The sequence below is a fragment of the Drosophila mojavensis genome, unplaced genomic scaffold (genome assembly GCF_018153725.1).
Source record: "Drosophila mojavensis isolate 15081-1352.22 unplaced genomic scaffold, ASM1815372v1 contig_231, whole genome shotgun sequence".
Classification (NCBI taxonomy): Eukaryota; Metazoa; Arthropoda; class Insecta; order Diptera; family Drosophilidae; genus Drosophila; species Drosophila mojavensis.
Window position 1 is genome coordinate 2,791,836 of NW_025318772.1, and position 19,018 is coordinate 2,810,853.

At 41.2% G+C, this 19,018-nt stretch overlaps 7 protein-coding genes and 1 non-coding gene across 14 annotated transcripts; 4 read left to right on the forward strand and 4 right to left on the reverse strand.

Annotated features, from left to right (window-relative positions):
- Positions 1-2,720, reverse strand: LOC6574736 (glutamyl-tRNA(Gln) amidotransferase subunit A, mitochondrial). The gene is made up of 4 exons (XM_002000730.4): positions 2,583-2,720; positions 2,282-2,529; positions 1,978-2,220; positions 1-1,041 (listed from the first exon to the last, which is right to left on the reverse strand). The coding sequence occupies exons 1-4, from the start codon at positions 2,613-2,615 to the stop codon at positions 39-41; spliced, it is 1,527 nt and encodes a 508-aa protein (XP_002000766.1). The 5' UTR covers positions 2,616-2,720; the 3' UTR covers positions 1-38.
- LOC6574737 (NADH dehydrogenase [ubiquinone] 1 beta subcomplex subunit 11, mitochondrial) lies at positions 1,166-1,848 on the forward strand. The gene has a single exon (XM_002000731.4). It carries the CDS (start codon positions 1,267-1,269, stop codon positions 1,726-1,728), a length of 462 nt encoding a protein of 153 aa, XP_002000767.1. The 5' UTR covers positions 1,166-1,266; the 3' UTR covers positions 1,729-1,848.
- A 92-nt stretch (positions 2,721-2,812) lies between the features above and the next one.
- LOC6574738 (KAT8 regulatory NSL complex subunit 2) lies at positions 2,813-5,818 on the reverse strand. Of its 2 annotated transcripts, XM_015167626.3 has the most exons (6): positions 5,226-5,818; positions 4,811-5,003; positions 4,590-4,753; positions 4,126-4,523; positions 3,206-3,712; positions 3,038-3,126 (listed from the first exon to the last, which is right to left on the reverse strand). In XM_015167626.3, the coding sequence occupies exons 1-5, from the start codon at positions 5,734-5,736 to the stop codon at positions 3,230-3,232; spliced, it is 1,749 nt and encodes a 582-aa protein (XP_015023112.1). In that variant the 5' UTR covers positions 5,737-5,818; the 3' UTR covers positions 3,038-3,126; positions 3,206-3,229. The 2 variants fall into 2 exon arrangements, with proteins under 2 accessions (XP_002000768.1, XP_015023112.1); XM_002000732.4 differs by lacking the exon at positions 3,206-3,712 and having other exon boundaries at positions 2,813-3,126; positions 5,226-5,816.
- Positions 5,819-5,895: 77 nt separating this feature from the next.
- On the forward strand, positions 5,896-8,008 carry LOC6574739. Of its 3 annotated transcripts, none has more exons than XM_032727972.2 (5): positions 5,896-5,982; positions 6,037-6,274; positions 6,335-6,523; positions 6,580-7,218; positions 7,282-8,008. In XM_032727972.2, exons 2-5 carry the CDS (start codon positions 6,044-6,046, stop codon positions 7,780-7,782), a joined length of 1,560 nt encoding a protein of 519 aa, XP_032583863.1. In that variant the 5' UTR covers positions 5,896-5,982; positions 6,037-6,043; the 3' UTR covers positions 7,783-8,008. The 3 variants fall into 3 exon arrangements, with proteins under 3 accessions (XP_032583863.1, XP_032583864.1, XP_002000769.2); XM_032727973.2 differs by having other exon boundaries at positions 5,903-6,274; positions 7,282-7,470; positions 7,528-8,008; XM_002000733.4 differs by having other exon boundaries at positions 5,904-6,274; positions 6,338-6,523.
- LOC6574740 lies at positions 7,865-9,124 on the reverse strand. Of its 2 annotated transcripts, none has more exons than XM_015167629.3 (2): positions 8,290-9,124; positions 7,865-8,215 (listed from the first exon to the last, which is right to left on the reverse strand). In XM_015167629.3, the coding sequence occupies exons 1-2, from the start codon at positions 8,932-8,934 to the stop codon at positions 7,949-7,951; spliced, it is 912 nt and encodes a 303-aa protein (XP_015023115.1). In that variant the 5' UTR covers positions 8,935-9,124; the 3' UTR covers positions 7,865-7,948. The 2 variants fall into 2 exon arrangements, with proteins under 2 accessions (XP_015023115.1, XP_002000770.1); XM_002000734.4 differs by having other exon boundaries at positions 7,865-8,236; positions 8,290-9,123.
- Positions 9,125-9,245: 121 nt separating this feature from the next.
- On the forward strand, positions 9,246-10,767 carry LOC6574741 (40S ribosomal protein S8). Its single transcript, XM_002000735.4, has 4 exons — positions 9,246-9,347; positions 9,616-9,722; positions 9,946-10,357; positions 10,581-10,767. The coding sequence occupies exons 1-4, from the start codon at positions 9,344-9,346 to the stop codon at positions 10,682-10,684; spliced, it is 627 nt and encodes a 208-aa protein (XP_002000771.1). The 5' UTR covers positions 9,246-9,343; the 3' UTR covers positions 10,685-10,767.
- Positions 10,461-10,507, forward strand: LOC116803740. The gene has a single exon (XR_004363813.1). It is a non-coding gene; the product is annotated as a small nucleolar RNA R442 (small nucleolar RNA).
- An 840-nt stretch (positions 10,768-11,607) lies between the features above and the next one.
- LOC6574743 (zinc transporter ZIP13 homolog) lies at positions 11,608-18,920 on the reverse strand. Of its 3 annotated transcripts, none has more exons than XM_044008126.1 (6): positions 18,514-18,920; positions 13,081-13,465; positions 12,912-13,019; positions 12,433-12,843; positions 12,216-12,371; positions 11,608-12,162 (listed from the first exon to the last, which is right to left on the reverse strand). In XM_044008126.1, the coding sequence occupies exons 2-6, from the start codon at positions 13,289-13,291 to the stop codon at positions 11,984-11,986; spliced, it is 1,065 nt and encodes a 354-aa protein (XP_043864061.1). In that variant the 5' UTR covers positions 13,292-13,465; positions 18,514-18,920; the 3' UTR covers positions 11,608-11,983. The 3 variants fall into 3 exon arrangements, with proteins under 3 accessions (XP_043864061.1, XP_002000772.1, XP_032583866.1); XM_002000736.4 differs by lacking the exon at positions 18,514-18,920 and adding an exon at positions 16,906-17,006; XM_032727975.2 differs by lacking the exon at positions 18,514-18,920 and having other exon boundaries at positions 13,081-13,563.
- Positions 18,921-19,018: the final 98 nt, after the last annotated feature.

Genomic DNA, 19,018 nt, shown 5'->3' on the forward strand with positions numbered 1-19,018 from the left:
TTCAACTTTAAATGAAAACTGTATTTACTTAATTAAGTTCACACGCATGCCGCATGTCGCTGCAAACTCTCTAGGCAATCGAATTCCACCTGTGCCTCGATCCAACGAGCCACTGTAAGCAGCAGCTGCTCATTCAGGTTATTGCTCATCAGCTGCAGACTAAGCGGCAAGCCGGCTTTAGACAGTCGTATAGGTATCGACACAGCTGGGATTCCTGCCATATTGGCTGGCTGTGTGCAAAAGTCCTGTACGGCGCACTGATCACGGTTGCTCAGAGCGGCAAAGTCCTTGTAGACAGGCGCTTCGCTTAGCGTTGTGGGCGTTAACAATATATCCACTTGGTGCTTGGTTGTCGCTGGCTCGAACACTTTAGTAAAATCTTCAGCGATCAAACGACGCACACGCAAAGCCTTTTCAAAATAGTGATCATAGTTTTTGCGCAGTAGCAGAAAGTTTCCCGTTAATATGCGCGTCTTGACCACCTGATTAAAGCCTTCAGCTCTAGACTGTGCATAGAGCTGCTCAGTGCTTCGCTCGTCTGCTGCTCGGTGTCCATACTCGATGCCATCGTACCGCGCCATATTACTCGCTACCTCACATTGATTCAGTATGGAGTATACGAATATGCTGGCCGCAGTGTGAGGCAAGGATACCTGTCGCACGCTGGCACCTGCGCACTCCAGTAGGTCCGCCACCTTGGTCCAGGTTTCGAGGACTTCAGACGATAGTCCTTCGCAGTTATATTCTTTGGGTATGCCAATGCGCAGAGAACGCAAATCAATTTGATCAATTTCTGGTAATAGTAGTTTCTTGTATGGCCTTCTTATTGTCGTCGAGTCCTGTATATCCGGACCGGCTATGGTATTAAGCACCTCAACACAGTCGGTTACCGATCGGGTTAATATGCCGGGCACATCCATTGAATTAACAAGTGGTATGAGACCGTAGCGAGAACAAAGACCATATGTTGGCTTTAGTCCTACTACGCCACAATAGGAGGCGGGATTACGCGTTGATCCGCCCGTATCAGAGCCAATCGCTCTGCAATAAGAATATAAATAAATTAGTTTTAAATAAATTCATATTTTCGTCGTATAGTCATCGATAAATCTTGATCTATAAATGAATGCAGCTATCGATATATTACTTGAACGTTTTTTGACACCTGCACAGCTGACAGCTGTGAAACGGTCACACTGCGCCATCAGCTAACGCAAAGTAAAATATTTACGTGAAATTACGAATAATTTGTAGCGTATTGAAGCGATGTCTGCGCTCTTTCGCCTAACCAGCCGTGCCGTGGCACTGCAGCGCTCCGCAGCGCTCAATCAGGCAGCAGCGCTACGCCTGTGCCGCAGCATCAAAACATCACCCAAGAAGGATGAAACGGTTGCAGCACCAGCAACTGTGACGACCGAAGACTTTGCTAATCCCAACCCAAAGAACTGGATAAGCTACGGCTTCGATTACAAAAGTGAGGCCGAGGACCGCAAATCAACAAAATCGACATTCTTCTTTGCAGTCACACTGTGCCTTGTGTGGGGCACATTTTATTGGTCCTATTTACCCGATACGAAGTTGCGCGACTGGGCTCAACGCGAGGGCTTTTTGGAGCTGCGTCGCCGCGAGGAGGCGGGCGTCGATTTGATTAGCCCCAATTATGTGGATCCCGATAAGATTGTGCTGCCATCGGACGAGGATCTCGGCCAAACAGAAATTATTATTTAAACAATTAGTGAACTAACCCTTAGTTTGTTTTGTAAGCGAATGTTATGTAATGGAATATGCTGTTGGCCACAGCGGAACGCGTTTCATGTGCGTAAATAAACGAACATATTTCGGCACGAACTCATTTGTCAGTGACTGTCTTTGCTTTTTAAAAGTGAGCTAAGCTAAAATACGCAGTTTTATCAATTGTTCTTACAACTGCTGCATTTTGAGGTTAGATTGGGTCAAAAATGTAAACAAAGAACTTACGCATAACACAAACCAGCAGCAACAGCTGATGCGGAGCCGCCGGAACTACCGCCTGCTATGCGCCAATTGTCCTCACTAAATGACTCACTCCATATATTCTTGGTTGGCCCATAGATTGAGTCCACTGTGCCGGCACCCATAGCAAATTGATCCATGTTCGTCTTGCCCAATAAAACGGCGCCGGCTTCTTTTAAACGCGAGCAGACAGTCGCATCGTAGGGCGGCACAAATTCCTTTAGCATGCTGTAAGAGGATTTTTTAGTTAATAGCATCTTTCATTTAACAGTAATCATAAGGTACTTACCGTGAAGCGCAAGTTGTGGCTATATTCTTTGTACAGAAATTGTCCTTAATAGCTACGGTAACGCCATCCAAACTGCTCAATGGCTTCTGCTCCGCATACCGGCGAACCGACTCCTTGGCCTGCTGTAACGCCTGTTCGGCTGCAATGCACACAAAGGCGTTCAACGTCTTTAGGTTAGTGGACTCTGCCAGCGCTTGCTCCGCTACCGACAGCGGAGACAATTGTCCATTGATGTAACTTTCGGTTAGCTGAAATGCTGGGTCTGTTAAGAAACAGAAGAAATCTTGACAATTTCTCATACCTGTTTAATACTCAGCTGTAGGTGGCGTCTCATAATTACAATAAAAAATATAACTGAAAAACTGTCGAGTTAGCTTTAATTTAATAAAATAAAAACCACCAACATCATAAACAACAATTAATTCAGTTAATGCAGGCTATGTGTACGCACAGGGTGTACATCTATTTACACCCTGTCAACTAGAGATGCACACTTACCGATACTTTTAGCACGTTAATCAAAATTTAAACTTTAATTTGCAACTAACAAAAACGTAGATATATTTCATAAAACTCTTAGGCGATTTAAAACTAATTACATATAACATTTAGCAATAGTAAACTAGAGAGTAATCTATGTTGCGACATTTGACTATATGCCCGACCGTTTTTAGTGTTTTCTGCATTCATTAATTTTTTTTATTCTTATCTTTCGGATTGTGGTCGCCATGGGCTGTGGTTACATTCAGAGACTTATTTGCCTCCGGCTCCTTGTCCTCCTTCTTAATCTCTCGTTTAGCTGCAGTGGAAGAGGGTTCATCGTCCTCGGTCTCAGATTCGCATTTCTGTGAATGAGAATTAACGGATATTAGAATTGTTTGCGCTACATTTCAATATTGCTAATGAATGATGCTAGAAATGTACATGCAGTTATTTAGTTAATTTCAATTAGTTGAGCAGTGCATCGAACCAAGGCATATTTTCGATGCCTTCGAGAACGTTCAACATATCACTGTCGGTTTCATTAAATTCAAAATTCTGATCAGTTTGCATTGCACTTTGATTCGAGTTTTCATTGGAAACAGCATCGATAGAGGTGACTGCATCGATTGAGGGAATTTCATCTTGATTGGAAATATGATCTTGATTCTCAAAAATATTGTTATTATCGGTCATATATTGATCATCGAGCCCCAGCCCCAGAACACCACAGTCAATATCGAGCAACATGGCGTAATTCTCATCAATAGAATTGGTCAGATCTTCGACGGTATCAAAGTCAAATATACCATTTGCCAACTCCAACAGATCATTCTGAGTGCTGGAGTCAATGGAGTCATTGATCTGGTCATTGTCACCGTTAAAAGTCTCATCACTGCCGCCAGTCGCAAAAATACTTTCGATCGACGGTATGATCGGCACTTCATAAAACTATGGATGGGGAGGGGGGGTGAGATGTCGGTATTTTATTCAAAAATTGATCACAAGCTTTTTTTTTCATTAAACGCTACGAAATACTTACATATAGATATACGTATGTATGTCTAGCTAAGACTATACTATAGTATATAGTAGTTGTATATGTGTATAAATGTTGGAACTACCAGCTAATAAAGACTGCTGCTCGATCAAAGCAATGACAATCTATAGCGATCAATTCTGTTTGTCTTTACGATTTACGTTTGTATGAATAGAGTAGTGTCTATGTATGTATGTATGTATATGCAATTAGTATTTACACAAATGTAGGCGCAGAACTTATGCGTTTAGTGCTAATGCTCTAAGTAGTGCTATTGGTAGTTTGGTAGTAGGTATTTGCAGGCTCAGCCTCTAAATTAACGCACCTTTTGTATATACTGGCGTTTCGCCGGCACATTCAAATGCAGCACACATGTCGAGTCCTCTAATATGCTTGCAACGGGCTCTTGGCAGACGACACCGCTGCGCTCAACACCACAGGCGCGATACAAAACCTGTCGCTTGTCCTCGAGTATATGCTTACGGCAATGCTTGCAGCATGGCAAAGTGCGCTCGCCACACTTGACGCCGCCTTCAGTGAATACGCACTTCGGCTGACTGGCGGATTTGGTTGAGATCACAGTGTCGCGCGATCGCTTCTCTTTCATCTTTTTGTAGAGGAGCGCTTCTATACCCTGTCGACGATGATAGCCATTCAGCGCCTTCAATTGCTCATACAGCTTGCGCTCGTGCGGCGTGTCCTTGAGCTGGTCATGAATGCTGCCTGCAATGTCATAATTGTTAAAAAAAATAGTTGACCTAATAGATGAATCGCTTATTGATAAATTACAGTATGTCTCGCGCTCGCGGCGTATGTCCTGTAAATAGGAACGACGACGCTGCTTCAAGATATGCTGCAAATGTGTTATCTGTCCACGGTACAAGTTCTGCAATTTGATCAGTTTCATCTCTGACAGACGAACTGCCTCCGCACGTGTGTAAACGCCCGCATGTCTACAAATGGAGATAAATTTAATATGCAAATAATTGAGCCAGTCTATGCTGACTTACTTCAGAGGATCATCCTCCTCAGAGTCTACGCTCTCATAATCAGATTCATAGAACTCCAAGTCTTTTGCTGTATTTCTCAAGCACGGTGGATCTCCGTCATTGCTTGAGCTATCAGAGGCATAATCCAAAACGCGGCGCCGCTTGCGCACGCTGGACACAACTTGTGGTATGCTATTCGTGTGATCCTGATTAACTGCAAAAGATAAACAAAAAGATAAATAAAAATCATAATTGGTATAACATTGATTCTAAGTGCACAAATGTTATAGATAAAATTTTGCACCATATGGCAATGGTCGTTCACACAGACTCTGGCTGCAGCAAAAACTCAACGCCTAGAGTTCATAAATTCAGAGATTCTATCTTTTTAGGGGGCTACTCTTGGCTTACATATCACTTTATTTACAACACTCACCAAAAGGCGTCACATGCGGCGAAACAACATCAATTTCATCATCGTCCGGTTCCGGCTTGGGCAATTCCGGCTTTATGTCCTCTACATTCACGTGATGCGATAGATTATTGAGAAGCGTCTCATTGGTCTCGACGCGGCTACGTAAGCGGCCCACCGATGAGTGCGTCTTTTGTAGCTGCGCCTGGCGGTTGTGCTCGAAGCAAAGCGTGGTAAGTATTTGCTCCTTTTTGGTATCGAGTTTGGGCACTGCATTGGCGCATTTGCGTCCGTTAGGAAATACGTGTGTACACTGGCGGTAATTGGCGCGTGGATCGCGCAGAATGTGGCGAATGCAAAAATCATAGCCGTCAAGGCGCATCAAACTGCACGAATATGTGGGATTGCTGCAGTACTTGATTTTTGCTAATTCGCTGTGGATTTGCTCGCGTAATTTTTGTTCCTTTTCGGGTGTGCAAGCCGTTCCCGTAAATCGCGCGCATTGGCGCAATTGATTTGGGGAAAAACTAGACATTTTATGTTTATTGCTGCGACAGAATTTTCAACGATGCGACTGAAAAGTGCGTTGTTGCTGTTAGAGGTGTACAATGTTTTTATCGATTGCAAGCCGATACAAAACAAAAATTCGACATATATTTAGTAAAAGAACAAAGAATCGGTTCATTAGCGAGCCAGATATCGCATTAATTATCGAAATTACTAAAATCAAGCCAATTGAACTCTGCTAGATTATTAACGAGGGAAAACTGCAGTAGAAATTGTAAATATTTTTGTATCAATTATAAGCATTGCAGTTAATTTACCACTAAAAAAGTGAAACCATGTCGGAGGACAGTGATTCAATAGCCGAGCATGAAATCGACGAAACAATGGCAAACCAAAACACGATACCCCAGCTACCAACGCACAAGCGACAGAGTTTCGTCTGGAAGTTCTTTAGTCCAGTGCCCGACCACTCAAATGTTTTCAGATGTAACGTGTGCAATGAAACCTTTGCCAACAAAACAACCAATCTAAGCAGGCATTTGCAATCAGTGCATGGCCTCGCAGATGTAAGTAAAAGCTATTGGGATACTTCTCTCATATGTATTAAGCACTATTACATCCCAAAGCAGCATCAGCAGGATTCAGTGAAGAAAGGTCGGCCGAATCGCAGTTTCGTTTGGAACTTTTGCACCAAACTGGATGAGAAGCGTGCTCTGTGCCATATTTGTAAAAAAGTGTTGTATTTTGGCGGCGGAAATACGTCCAACATAACAAAACATCTGAGACGGATGCACTCTGAAAAGCTAGAGGAAGTTGTGAGTATGGCAAATCGGAGCTAAGGATTCTTTTGGTGAAACTTATCTGCTTGCAGGCTAAGCAAATGCCACTCAACATGCGCTGGTCCATGGAGCAGTCAACGAGGAAAGAGCGTAGAAGTTCCAGCTATGTGTGGAATCACTGCGAGAAACTGACGACCGATACAGTTCTATGCAGAATATGCAATCGTCGCATGCGATTCCATGGCACGGCCAACGTCATAACGCATCTGCAACGCCGGCACGGCATTATGGACGAAACGACGCAGGTGAAAACCGAGACGCCTGATAGAGTGCAGGAAGCAGCCACATCCAGCACGAACGAGAATCCGCGTAGAAACATCAGCGGCAGCCAGGTCTGGCGATACATCACACGCATTTCGGATGATGCAGTACGCTGTCGTGTTTGCCTTAAGAATCTATCGTATCAGGGCACAAGCAACCTGCAAAGGCATTTGCATCGCATGCACAATATTGTGTGGAACTCACAGCATCCGAGTGGACCGGTCAAAGCTGAAAGCCTTGACTTTGATGATAACTCGTTCTTCGCCTTCTGCGAAACCACCAGCGATCCCACGGTATGGAAGTGCCAAATGTGTGACGAGCACTTTGTGCACACCGACAATCTGGAGGAGGTCATAAGCAAGCACATGATTAAGATTCATAGCGCAGCAATGCGCGGGGAAACGGTTGAAGTATGCCAGCAAAGTATATTGATTGATTATAGCTTAACTTAATCATAATTTGTTATTATTTAGAGTTTCGCTCCCACAGAAGAGGAGGATGAAGAGTTCGCCACTCTCTATACGGAAGTTGTTGCTGATGATCACAATACGACTGTCTCGGGAGAAGTCAGCGAGCAAGCGAGGGTAACAAATGTCGTTGCTGAGGATGCGCTCTACGATGATCTCATCGAGATTGATGAAGATCTGCAGACTGCTGAAGAGGTTGGTGAGCAGTTTGCAGTTGAAAGTGATCGCTATGGGAATACATTGCCCGCGCAGTCGGGCGAAAATGTTGTTTCCGATTACAGCAACGACAGCACCGATGCCCAGCTGGTGACAACTACTATTCAAGCAGATGACACGCCGGTTATGCGTGAACTAAAGGAGGATCTACTGCGCCAACAAGCGATGTATTTCAGTGAGAAGGCTGGCTTCTATCGCATGCAAAAGTTTCTAGTGGCGCAACAGGTGCTCAAGGAGCGGCTAGAAATTGAGAAGCTCAAATCTGGACAGCAACAGCAGCAAGTCAGCTAGTTGCTCACGCTTTATCATACTTCGTACGAACCCTACTGAACGTAGCTTTTAATCTTTAAGTGTAATGTATTTGTATTTAAAATTGTTATATAGACCATCTATCATAATTATTTAATCATAAATAACAAATTAATTGTGTGCAAGAGGCCCCGTCAAGCTCTCTACTTTAGTTGCTTTCAACAACGTCCATGTCCATTAAAAGCTTCTTCGTTTGCAGATCAATTAATCGCCGCTTAGCTCTTGCCAATTCGGCCATTTCATTGTAATATATTGTCTCCGCTTTCAGCTTTTCGTCCAATTGTGTGGTTGCTTCGCCCATTGAATTCGAATCGCCCGGATGTTCCATGGAATGGGCCATATTCGATGGATCATCCTCACAGTGGCGGGATACCATGACGTCAGAGTTGTCCACCACATATTCGTAGAAGGGTTCCTGTAGCGAGACCGATGTAAACTTCAAACAAAATGCAACCGCAGTACATTGATGACTTTCTATCTATGCCTTACCTCATCGTCCATGTGATCCGTGACCTTCTCAATAATGCTATCCACATCGTCAAAGTCGACCTTTTCCAATGGATCGCCCTGCCTGCGGTCCTCCGGTTGCATTAGCTCCTTCTTTGGCGATATCAGGCTGTGTTGAGAGTAGCTCAGGTTTTTCGACAAATTGTGATGCCTTCGGATAATGTGACGCATCAGATTGGACGATGAATGTTTTGAGGAGAGCGTTTTGCTGCAGTGCTTGCATTTGGCCATAAACTCAGATATGCGCACAAAGTGCGCCCACAGCTTATTGTTTTTACCAATGACTTTGTTGCGTTCGGTTTGCTGTTGCTCCTGACGCGCCTGGTTCTGGTTATCAATGATGGTGCGTACTGCAGTTTTGGTTTCCCGCTCACCCAAATTGGCATCCATGTGTACTTCAGGCTCTGGGTCAGGTGCGTTTAGTTCCTCTCTTAGCTCTGCGAGCATTTTGCCCTCGTCGCCGGCAAATATAGCTCGCGCTAATAATTTGTGATTCCTGATTAGGTGGCGCGTCAAGTTGGAGGAAGTGTGTTTAGACGAGAGCGTTTTATCGCAGTGCTTGCATTGCACAATATATTCGGTAAGGCGGTGAAAATGTGACAGCGCTTTGGCGTTTCGGCCTACCATGATTACATTTGGTGATTGTTGTTTTGATTTCACTAGTACGCGCAAAATCAACAAATTATGATGTTCCGAGTTGGCTTGGGTTAAATTTTTCTAGTTCATGTACAGTAGGGATGTCAGAAATTCATCGTTATATCGATTACGAATACGTATCGAACAAAAGTTACTGTGTTGTTGGAGGTTTTGGGCGGAACTGCTAGTTCTCATTTGGTGGAATTGACAATTCATAAATTTGATATTTTATCGATAACGTCGATATATGCACAATTTATTTCTTTGACAAATGGACAGTAATTCACTGAAAATGCAACTCTGCCAAAGTGCTGCCCATCGCTGTCAGTCGATAACCTAAAAATCTTTTGACACGAGGTTGTGCGTGTCTTTTCCTTTCTTTCTCGCTTTTTACTCGAACATGGGTGAGTCGTCGGCTAGTGCAAAATGTGTTAAAATATCAAGAAAATCGATTGTGATATGCATAAAAATAATAAAAAAGTGCGCAAATTACGTGCCAGTTGAAAATGCATATGTGTATTATTGAAAAATAATTAAACTGGGCATATATTTGGACATTTAAAGTCCGACAAGCAAGCAGTACCGCGTGCTATGGTTTTCTTGATATTTCAACTGGCTCCGATTTGATTGTCTTATTTTGATGTGTGTGCATTTACTCTTGCATTCTTAAAGGTATTAGCCGTGATAGTGCACACAAGCGTCGCGCCACTGGTGGCAAGCGCAAGTCGCTCCGCAAGAAGCGTAAGTTCGAGTTGGGCCGTCCTGCTGCCAATACCAAGGTGAGTTAATTACCTGCTGCCGCCATTGTTGTTTTTATATTTTGCAATAAAATGATGTTAACGCGTGTCAACTGTAAACGCACTCGACTTGTTCGTAGGCATTATCAGTGATGATTGAAGCATTATGTTCGGACTACTGATTGCATTTATATAGAAAAATAATGATTTTCATGAATTTGGTATACCTTGCTAATGTCTGGCAACTCTGTGTATGTATTTACAGCTTGGCGGATCCCGCGTGCACAAGGTGCGCACCCGTGGTGGTAACATCAAATTGCGCGCTCTGCGTTTGGAAACCGGCAATTTCGCCTGGGCTTCAGAGGGTGTTGCACGCAAGACCCGTATCGCCGATGTTGTCTACAATGCCTCCAACAACGAGTTGGTGCGCACCAAGACGCTGGTGAAGAACAGCATTGTGGTTATCGATGCGACGCCATTCCGTCAATGGTACGAGGCACACTATGTGCTGCCTCTGGGTCGCAAGCGTAACCCTAAGCACGTGCAGAAGGAAGATGAGAACGATGTGCTCACAAAGAAGCGCAGCGACAAGGTCATGAAGAAGTACCTGGAGCGCCAAAAGTACGGCAAGGTGGAGCAGGCTTTGGAGGATCAGTTCACATCTGGCCGTATCTTGGGTACGTATTTCCACAGTTCCAGCAAATAATAAGCTAAAAATCGATGATGTTAAACCCTTAGCGATCCAACTACTTTATTGTGTCAATCTTGTTTTAAGTGAGACGCAAGCCTGTTGGGCGTGATTTATGCTTGTCATAGTTACTCTGAGAGCTTTGCTTATCTATTTAATTAAGTATGATCTGTTTCGCATATTAATGTATTTCATTTGTTTTTATCAAACAGCTTGCGTTTCATCCCGCCCCGGCCAGTGCGGTCGCTCCGATGGTTACATTCTGGAAGGCAAGGAATTGGAATTCTACCTTAAGAAGATCAAGTCTAAGAAATAAACGCACTAGATAAGAATGCAAACCAACAACTGATTTGCAAACAGAAAACAAATAAAAACGGCTTGTTTTTTTTATAAGAAGAATCAATTAATACATTTTACTCTATCGACTGCGTGCGTGTGTGTGCGTGCGTTCTGCATAGAACTATGTTAAATAGTCGCTGTTTGTAATTTTTAATTGGTATTAAAAGAAAAGTGAATGGAATGTAGAATTCGTGGTAGTCGAGTTTGTACTATCGGATATTATTTGTGGGTTATTACAGTATATTTCCATTTTAATTCTTTAGAGTATGTATATGTATTATAAAGGAATTCACCCTAGATTCTTTTAATTTTCATTTTTACAGCTCCATCTTTAAAAAGTATTTGGATTCTAGAGAGATAAAAGTTAGGTCTTTGTAACTATATAGGAAATATTCTGAAATATTGGATTTATCATTTAAAAATTCAATGTTTGCTCAGTTTCGAATAGTTTTGATTAAAGCTAGCTTAGCGAATTAATACCTTTAGGAATATATTTAATTTTGGTGTGACTTAATATTACTATTAGTGAATTATTAACGTGAATGTTATTTATGGATTTAGAACCTGATCAGTTTTAAGCTCTATAGAATTTTACAGTCTACAAGTTTGAGTATTAGTAAAATTGAAACTATGCTAGAGAAACTTTTATAGGAACATCCCAGAAGTAATTGAATATAATTTTATTTTGAACCAATACACTTCGCTTTTAAAAGCTACTAAAACTACTCTGAATAAAGAGTTTTTGATTATCAGACCACGCGTCGCTTCATAATTGTAGCATACATTTTGAAATAGTTTTTAATGCAATCACATTTTCGAATGCAAATTACTTCTTTTGTTAGTCCATAAAACGGAAGTCAGTAATTTATATTGTAAGACGGAAATAAAAAACATTTTCAATTCATACTTAAATGAGAGATATATTTTTAAGGTATTTTTTTTCTTCACTTCCTTCTCTGCGAGCTGACTTCATACAGTGTAGTAAAAAAATATATTTATATATATACGTAATTAATAACAATAGTTCAAATATCATTCGTATTAGTTGGCTATAATTACATAACACAAGCAGGGCGACGCACAATGTCGTAAATCACGAAATCTACAACAAATATTCCATGTAATTTGTACTGCCAATGACAATTTTGGATTTGTTGCGGCCTAAAGAAAAATAACAAAACAATTTTGGAAGCAACAGTTAAATGCTGCTTATGCTGCTGCTGTTGTTGTTGTTGTTGCTGCTGCTATTTGTCTGCTGCTGCTTGGAGAACGGGACTCAGTGCTCGAAGAGCATGGTCATGACGGCCATCAAAGCAATGCCAAAGACCAGAGCCAGTAGCTGTTTGACAGACTCCTTGCGCTCATCCTCCTTCAAGAGATCTGGTAATACTGTAACCAATGAAATGTGCAGAAAACCGCCAGCGGTAAAGGGCATGATCCAGGATGTGCGCGCCTCTATAAAATCACAGACATTAACTAAGCTTAAGTTAAAGTCTTTGGCTGCTTACCCATGGCCGAGGTGACGCCCGAACCGCCAATGGCCACCAGGGCGCCCAAGAGACCAGCACCAGCTGTCAGTAGCTGTGCACGCGCCGCATCCCATCGACTGAAGCCGGAACGCAACAATATGGCAAAGTCGCCGACCTCGTGTGGAATTTCATGCACTGCAAATATAGAAACTGTTAGGCAATGCTGTGGATTGGGTACACCGACTTGAATACTGACGCAGTATGGCAAAAGTAGCCAGCACTCCGTGCCTGAAGGAGACCAGGAAGGAGCCAGCGACCGCTAGGCCGTGTGTGAAATTGTCAATGGAATTGGCCAATAGATTCAGATAGCCGGCCACTTTCCTGGGCTGCTCCTTTGGCTCCTTGATCTTCACTTCGCGCTCACGAAAATGACACATTTTGTCCACATCCTCAATGTCGCAGGCACCGCAGCTATCCATGGTCTCGCCCTCTGGCAGCTTGCCACCATGACGCCGAAGCAGACAGTTGGCAATCTCCACGCATTTCGGTTGGGGATTCTGCTCATCGGCGTTTGTGTAGCCTGAGAAGATCTTCTCGACAATGGTAAAGATGAGTATGCCGGAGAGCACCCACAAGCCGGAGCGCAGTGATGGATGACTATCGTTATCTGTAGCAAAATAATTTTTAATAACATTCAATTCTGATCATCTAGGGAATCCCAGAGATAAAACTCACTCTGATTATCGCCCTCCCAGGCCTCTGGCAGCAAGTGCAGAAAAACATCACCTAGAAGTCCGCCCACTGCAAAGCTAAGCAACACGCGTAAAAACTTTGACTCAGCAGCTATAAGATAAGAGATATACATAAGTATATTTGCATATATTGTATAATTGCTCCTACTCACGATCTTTATAGCCGTCCTTAGTCATTTTTTCGTCTGTGGGTATTATAAGCAAGGGAAATATACCGCTGAGTCCAATCACTACTGAGCCGAGCAGTGAGAAGACCCAGGGTGTATATTCCAGATTCTTGATATATTCGGGCACATATTGGTTGACCAGACTCGAGTAGATCACACCAAAATGCTCGTTGAAGAAGCTGCTGCTGTCATTCATCTTGATAGATTTTGTTTGCTAATTTGATCACGTGGACTGCGCGTCCGGTTTCTCCTCTTCTACTTAGGGGCGGGTGGTCACCGTCTTTGGTATTTGACTTTTTGGGCTCAGTCAATGCCTTGTCATGTCCTCCAATTGCAATGCTTGAGCCAATCGTATTGTATGCCGTTTTAGCTGCAAAGCCCAACAAAAAATAGGTTCAAATATGAAATTTTTTTTTAAAGGTATTATATAAACATTATGTTTAGGTGTTGAATTTTTTTTTTTATGATTTCACACGAGAATTTTGGAGTATTACTGTGATAGCAGGATTACACGTCAAGTTGAGTCAACGGCACGCTCGCCTAGCAACCGCTTTCTTGCCGTTAGCTCCTTCACTGATATTAGATTGATATACAAATCCCCCCATGGATAGCGCACAATGGACGTCACATCGATAAGCGTTTCTGGTGTAAGACTCAAGTATCACTCAGCTTAAATATGACCAGATAACTAGATAGCCGGGTGTAGAATGTGACAGCTGCCCATAAGTCGGGCGGCTCAAGAAAGATTTTGTCAACATTGTAAGGATTGTCATGGGGAAAAAAAAAGCACCACGACTTTAATTTGACCGTCGAAAATGACTTCTAACAATATTCTTTAGAGCTTTAAGATTCGTTTTAATGTCTATTGATTATTAGAATATGAATGATCGTTACTTTAGTTATCGTAGTTATCTAAGCTTAATATAAAGTTTTGATATTCCAACTTAGATATTAAGTTATTATAATGTATAAAATGAATATTTTTGCTGATTGACCATCAACGTTTGATAGTAAAGTTACTGGAAATTCTTCCCCTTAAGCCACGAATGAGTATCATACAGTCGTTGACGCCTGACTGTAAATTCTTACTTGTTTACAGACTACGCCTCTCATATATTTTTCAATATTTATGCAGAACACATCATAATATATCAAAACATTACATTAAACATTAACTTCACATTTATTTAAAATTTGAAAATCTCAAATAATTGTTTAGCTAATGTAAATATTTTTTTACGAGCTTATCTGAACTTAAATATAATAATAAAAGTTAACAACAGCTGTTAAGTTTGAGTTCTAAGCTTCAATTTATATTTTTCACTGCCAAACAAAATCGCATCAGAGTGTGAACACGTACGATACAAACTGCAAGATTAGGATTTGTAACTTCGATCTTTATAGTGCATACAATTTATATTATTAAGCAAACTAATTTGATTTATTAGAAAATCACGTCTTTGTTGCACATAGATAAACCTCAAGCCGTGTAATGCGATGCCTGCCCCATGGGCAACACAAAACACGTTCGGCTCAAGGAATGCGAACTGTATGAGTGCAAACGCACACAAAGCACTCGATAATTAGCGAGCTCACTTTGAGGAGAGTCGCAAGCTAAAACCCTTTCGAGAGAACACACAATCCGTACCGAAATCCTTAGTCGCGGGCAAGCAGAAGCAGACTGAACATGGGCGATATATGGGCAAGAGTTCGTTACCACTTGGGAACGTACGCAGATAAAGCTCTCTGTGGGTGATTTACGACCCACATTTTGACTTCACTTGAGTCTTCTATATATATGTATGTATATGTATATAAATACATATATTTGATTTCGATTTTGATTCGATGTGCGCAATGCAGCTTAAACTGTTCAAGCGATAAGATAGAATGGCAATACGAGCGTGTCGAAGATATAGACTCGATATAGACGACTTATGTGTGATTCGACCACAAAGCCCGTGTCCGAGCCGCAGCCGTAGTCGTAGACGTAGGAGCAGCAGTAGCAGCTGGCTCCAAGTGTCAGTGTGTTGTCAACCATGGATAAATCGCTGCAGAAACGTGTACAAATGGTGTCTGATTGATCACCCGCCGTTCGCCGAATGCTCTGGACACTTGAAAATATCACGTATTCGTTGACCAATGCCGCATTTAGGCATAGCAAATACATTTAAACGCTTTCGATTCAACAACAGCCAACTAGCAACTCTGCCGAGCAGCGCCATCAATGTCAACAGCATTAGCAGCGGCGTCGACAGCGACAGCGGCGGGGACTGCGACGGCGACGCTGACAGCGACTTCGTTAGTGTTTTCTTTTTGCTTATCAGCCAAAGTCAAGTAGTTAACTGTTTTTTGATTGTCTACTAGTTGTTATAGTGTCCACTATTAGAAAGTTTTGAAATAAAGGTATACTCGTTTTCTTAACCAATATGTGACAAGAATAAGCAAGCTTCGCCGATCTCTGAATATTGAACTACTACCTAAAGAACTGAAGAAATTTTAATAAAATTTTAAATTACTATTCGTAAAAATATTTATATTAAAAGAATTTTCCCTTTACATATCTGTGAATCCATATATTATTATGAATTCATTTAGAATTCATACTACAGAGTAACTGCTAGTCGATCATTGCTAACATTCGCACGCCCAATTTACTTGTGATTTATATGCTAATCAACGACGACGCACTTTGGTAAATTTGGTAAATAAATGCATTTGTTGTTGATAGTTAGCTAACTATTGGCTGCGGTTCCCTTATCAAAGAATAACCAAGCGCTATAAAAAGAAAAACAATTAATTATCTGGAGAAAAATGGAATGGAGAAATGTAAAACCTGACTTAAGTGTTCCTTTGCTCCAAGGTTACCACAGTATCTATTGTGAATAATTCTGCGAATGTGTAACGCATTTCAATAGACATATCAGACCACATAGTCTATAAATATATATTACACTGCACTGGCCAATAAATATATAATATAACTGATTCATCACAGTGGAGTGGAGCTCATGTACATATGTACGAACATATAAGTCGTACCGATCGGGCTGTTGTATATACTATACGTAGTGGCTATGCGAACTATCATTTGAAATTTCTTCTGGAAGTACGAAATAGTCCATGTATACATGTATACATATATATATATATGTAGATAGATATATGCACATATTTAAAATAGAACAAAATAGTAGAACATTACATTACATATGTATCTCATTCGAAAGAAGCTGGGACTGTTGAAATTCATATTTGCTTATTTGTTATGCTATCGAGCCATTTGTTTAAACAAGCTAACACGAAGAACAAGGTAAACTTGGTTAAGACCTGTATTTTGTTCTGCTGTTGGTTTGTATTTTCTATAGCTTAAGGCAAAAACTGTAGCACATACCCAACGAAAAAAAAAAAAAAATGAGTACGAAATATACTAGGCGTATACTAGGAGTACAGTGCTTGATATCACAGTAAAGACTTTATATTACGCACAAACAAAAACACATTTCAATTATAGAAATTGAAATTCACTCACACACATGTACATGCCTACAACTATACACATCTTTAAAGATATGGAGGACAAAAGCCTCAGATATTTGATGTATGTGTGTTTGTAGATTTGCCTCTCGACACAAGTTTACGAAATATCGCGCCGCCGGCTACGTTCGCCGGTGCTTTGAACTTGATTTGCGGCATCCGTGTATCTGTATATACATATGTGTATATATTTTTATACATACGTATATATTTTCGTTTGTGTATTTGTTTATCTTTCACCTCAAACACAATACCCTGCGCTCTGGCACTCACTTGACTTGCGGCTAATGCGGAAATTTATGCTCCCAGCTTTAGAATTTCGTTTTTGCTTTATTTATTCGCGCGTCTTATCGCGCCAGCGACTTGGCTCGTTCTGACGGCTGTGGCGCGATGCCTGGGCTTTTAAATATCCCAGCAGCAGCTGACTGTGCAACAGTTACAGAATTCTATTTGGAGAGCGGGGGTTTCAACTGTCACACAGATGATTCAATTACAATCGACTTGTTCTTGTTGTTGTATTGAATTTTATTGAGCTTTTAAATGGCGCAGATCATTTTGCGCGCTGCACTAAACTTGGAAATAGTAGTTGGAAGAGAGCCAGAGACAGCGACCGAATGCCAGAGAGAAAAAGACTCAGACACAGGCATTAAGAGAGCCAGATGTGCTATAATATAACAAGCATAAACAGGTTGTCAATGATAATACACCCTAAGATGATTTACAATGTTTCAAAATTGAGATCCACAGTTGCTAAATTTTTAGAAAAGGTTTGTAATATAGTATATGAAGACTGATATGATTATCAAGAAGCCGAGTTTTTTAATGATTGCATTTTGCAAGACAAAAGAGAGAACGTAATGCTGATAAGATTGTACCCGTTGATCCCGTTGAAGAGATCTATTAAAATCATAGATCCAACGAAATATTTCTTACTCTAATCAATAAATAAGTCACCGACAAATGGCTTTTCTATTAACAACTATTACAAATCCATGCATATACAGAAAGCAACGATGTTTCCTCTGTGATGCATACTATGTACCCCGCACAAGTATGTATGCATGTCAACTTGTAACTACTTACAGTAAAAAGTCAAAAACTGTTATACTATACTAGACTTCCATTGACTATGTGTCATAATGTCGAACGGAAGAGATGATTTGATCACAGGTTATTAGCACTTCAGTATGTACACAGACACAAAAGCAAACACATATGTATGTGCTTGCAAAAACAAACACATATGTATGTGCTTGCAAAAACAAACACAACACTGAGTGACGATATGATAAGAGCAAGACCGTGTGAGTCGATCAGCTGTGCCCAGAGCGTGGGTGAGAACGATGCAGCGAGTTCAAGACAGTGAGAGTTGGCATCGTTGAGAGCAAAAGTGGAGAAACATGGCGTCGATTAGCGCGCTCTCTTACATTCATGTCATATGTGCATTCACACACACACATTCATAGTGATACATGAATGTACGTACATACAAATGCTTATGCATAACGAGTTGTGAAATTTGAAGTATTTTACATTTATTCACAAAATCATGAAACAATATATTTTATTTGCAAGCTGGTTTTTGAGCATTAACAGCGCAATAGCAACGAATAACCTGTTTATCACACATCAATCTTACTGTTACGATTTTTGTAGTTGTTGTGCGTGTTATCGCCTTGATTATGGTCAACAAAGCAATTCGGCCATATTTGAGTGGCACTCACTGCACAGATTCTCAATTAATTTAGTGCTGTTTGCAAAAATAAACAAATATGGCGGTAGCTCTGACGTTATCGAAACTTCAGACTGCAAAGCACACAAACGTATCCATATATATTTTTTATGTTTTGTGGGTGTAGGTTAGTTACACTTCCGCCTTACCGTGCTTGTTGTTTTATTGATTGCAGTTTACACTATCGCAGTGGTTGCGTTATTCCACTGTATTACATTAACAAACGAAATTTTTGCTTAACATTTGATCGTCGGAACTTCTCTGTTGTTCTTTATTCTAGGTAAATGCGATAAATATGCTTAATGCGCAGTATCGATCTTTGAATGACGCTGTTCTTGTCCGGGCACTAATCTGCACTGAGACTGAGTAACGGGACGTTTATTCGAGATGCTTACAAGTTTAAAGTTACTTTATTATGTGTAACACTTTATATACGATTTATTGGACTTTCGATCGAGTTGAAGTTTCTGAGAATTGTTATCAAGCCCCGTTAGTGCGTAGCCGACTGTTACAGCTGAAATGAAACAGGTACGGGTAAGATACGTGCTTTTGTTTTGTTTTGGGCCGTGCGAAAAAACAAACATGGCTGCAGAGCACAGCTGTTTGCAGATAAGCACAATATATCGATAACAAAAACTGCGATAGTTGACATTT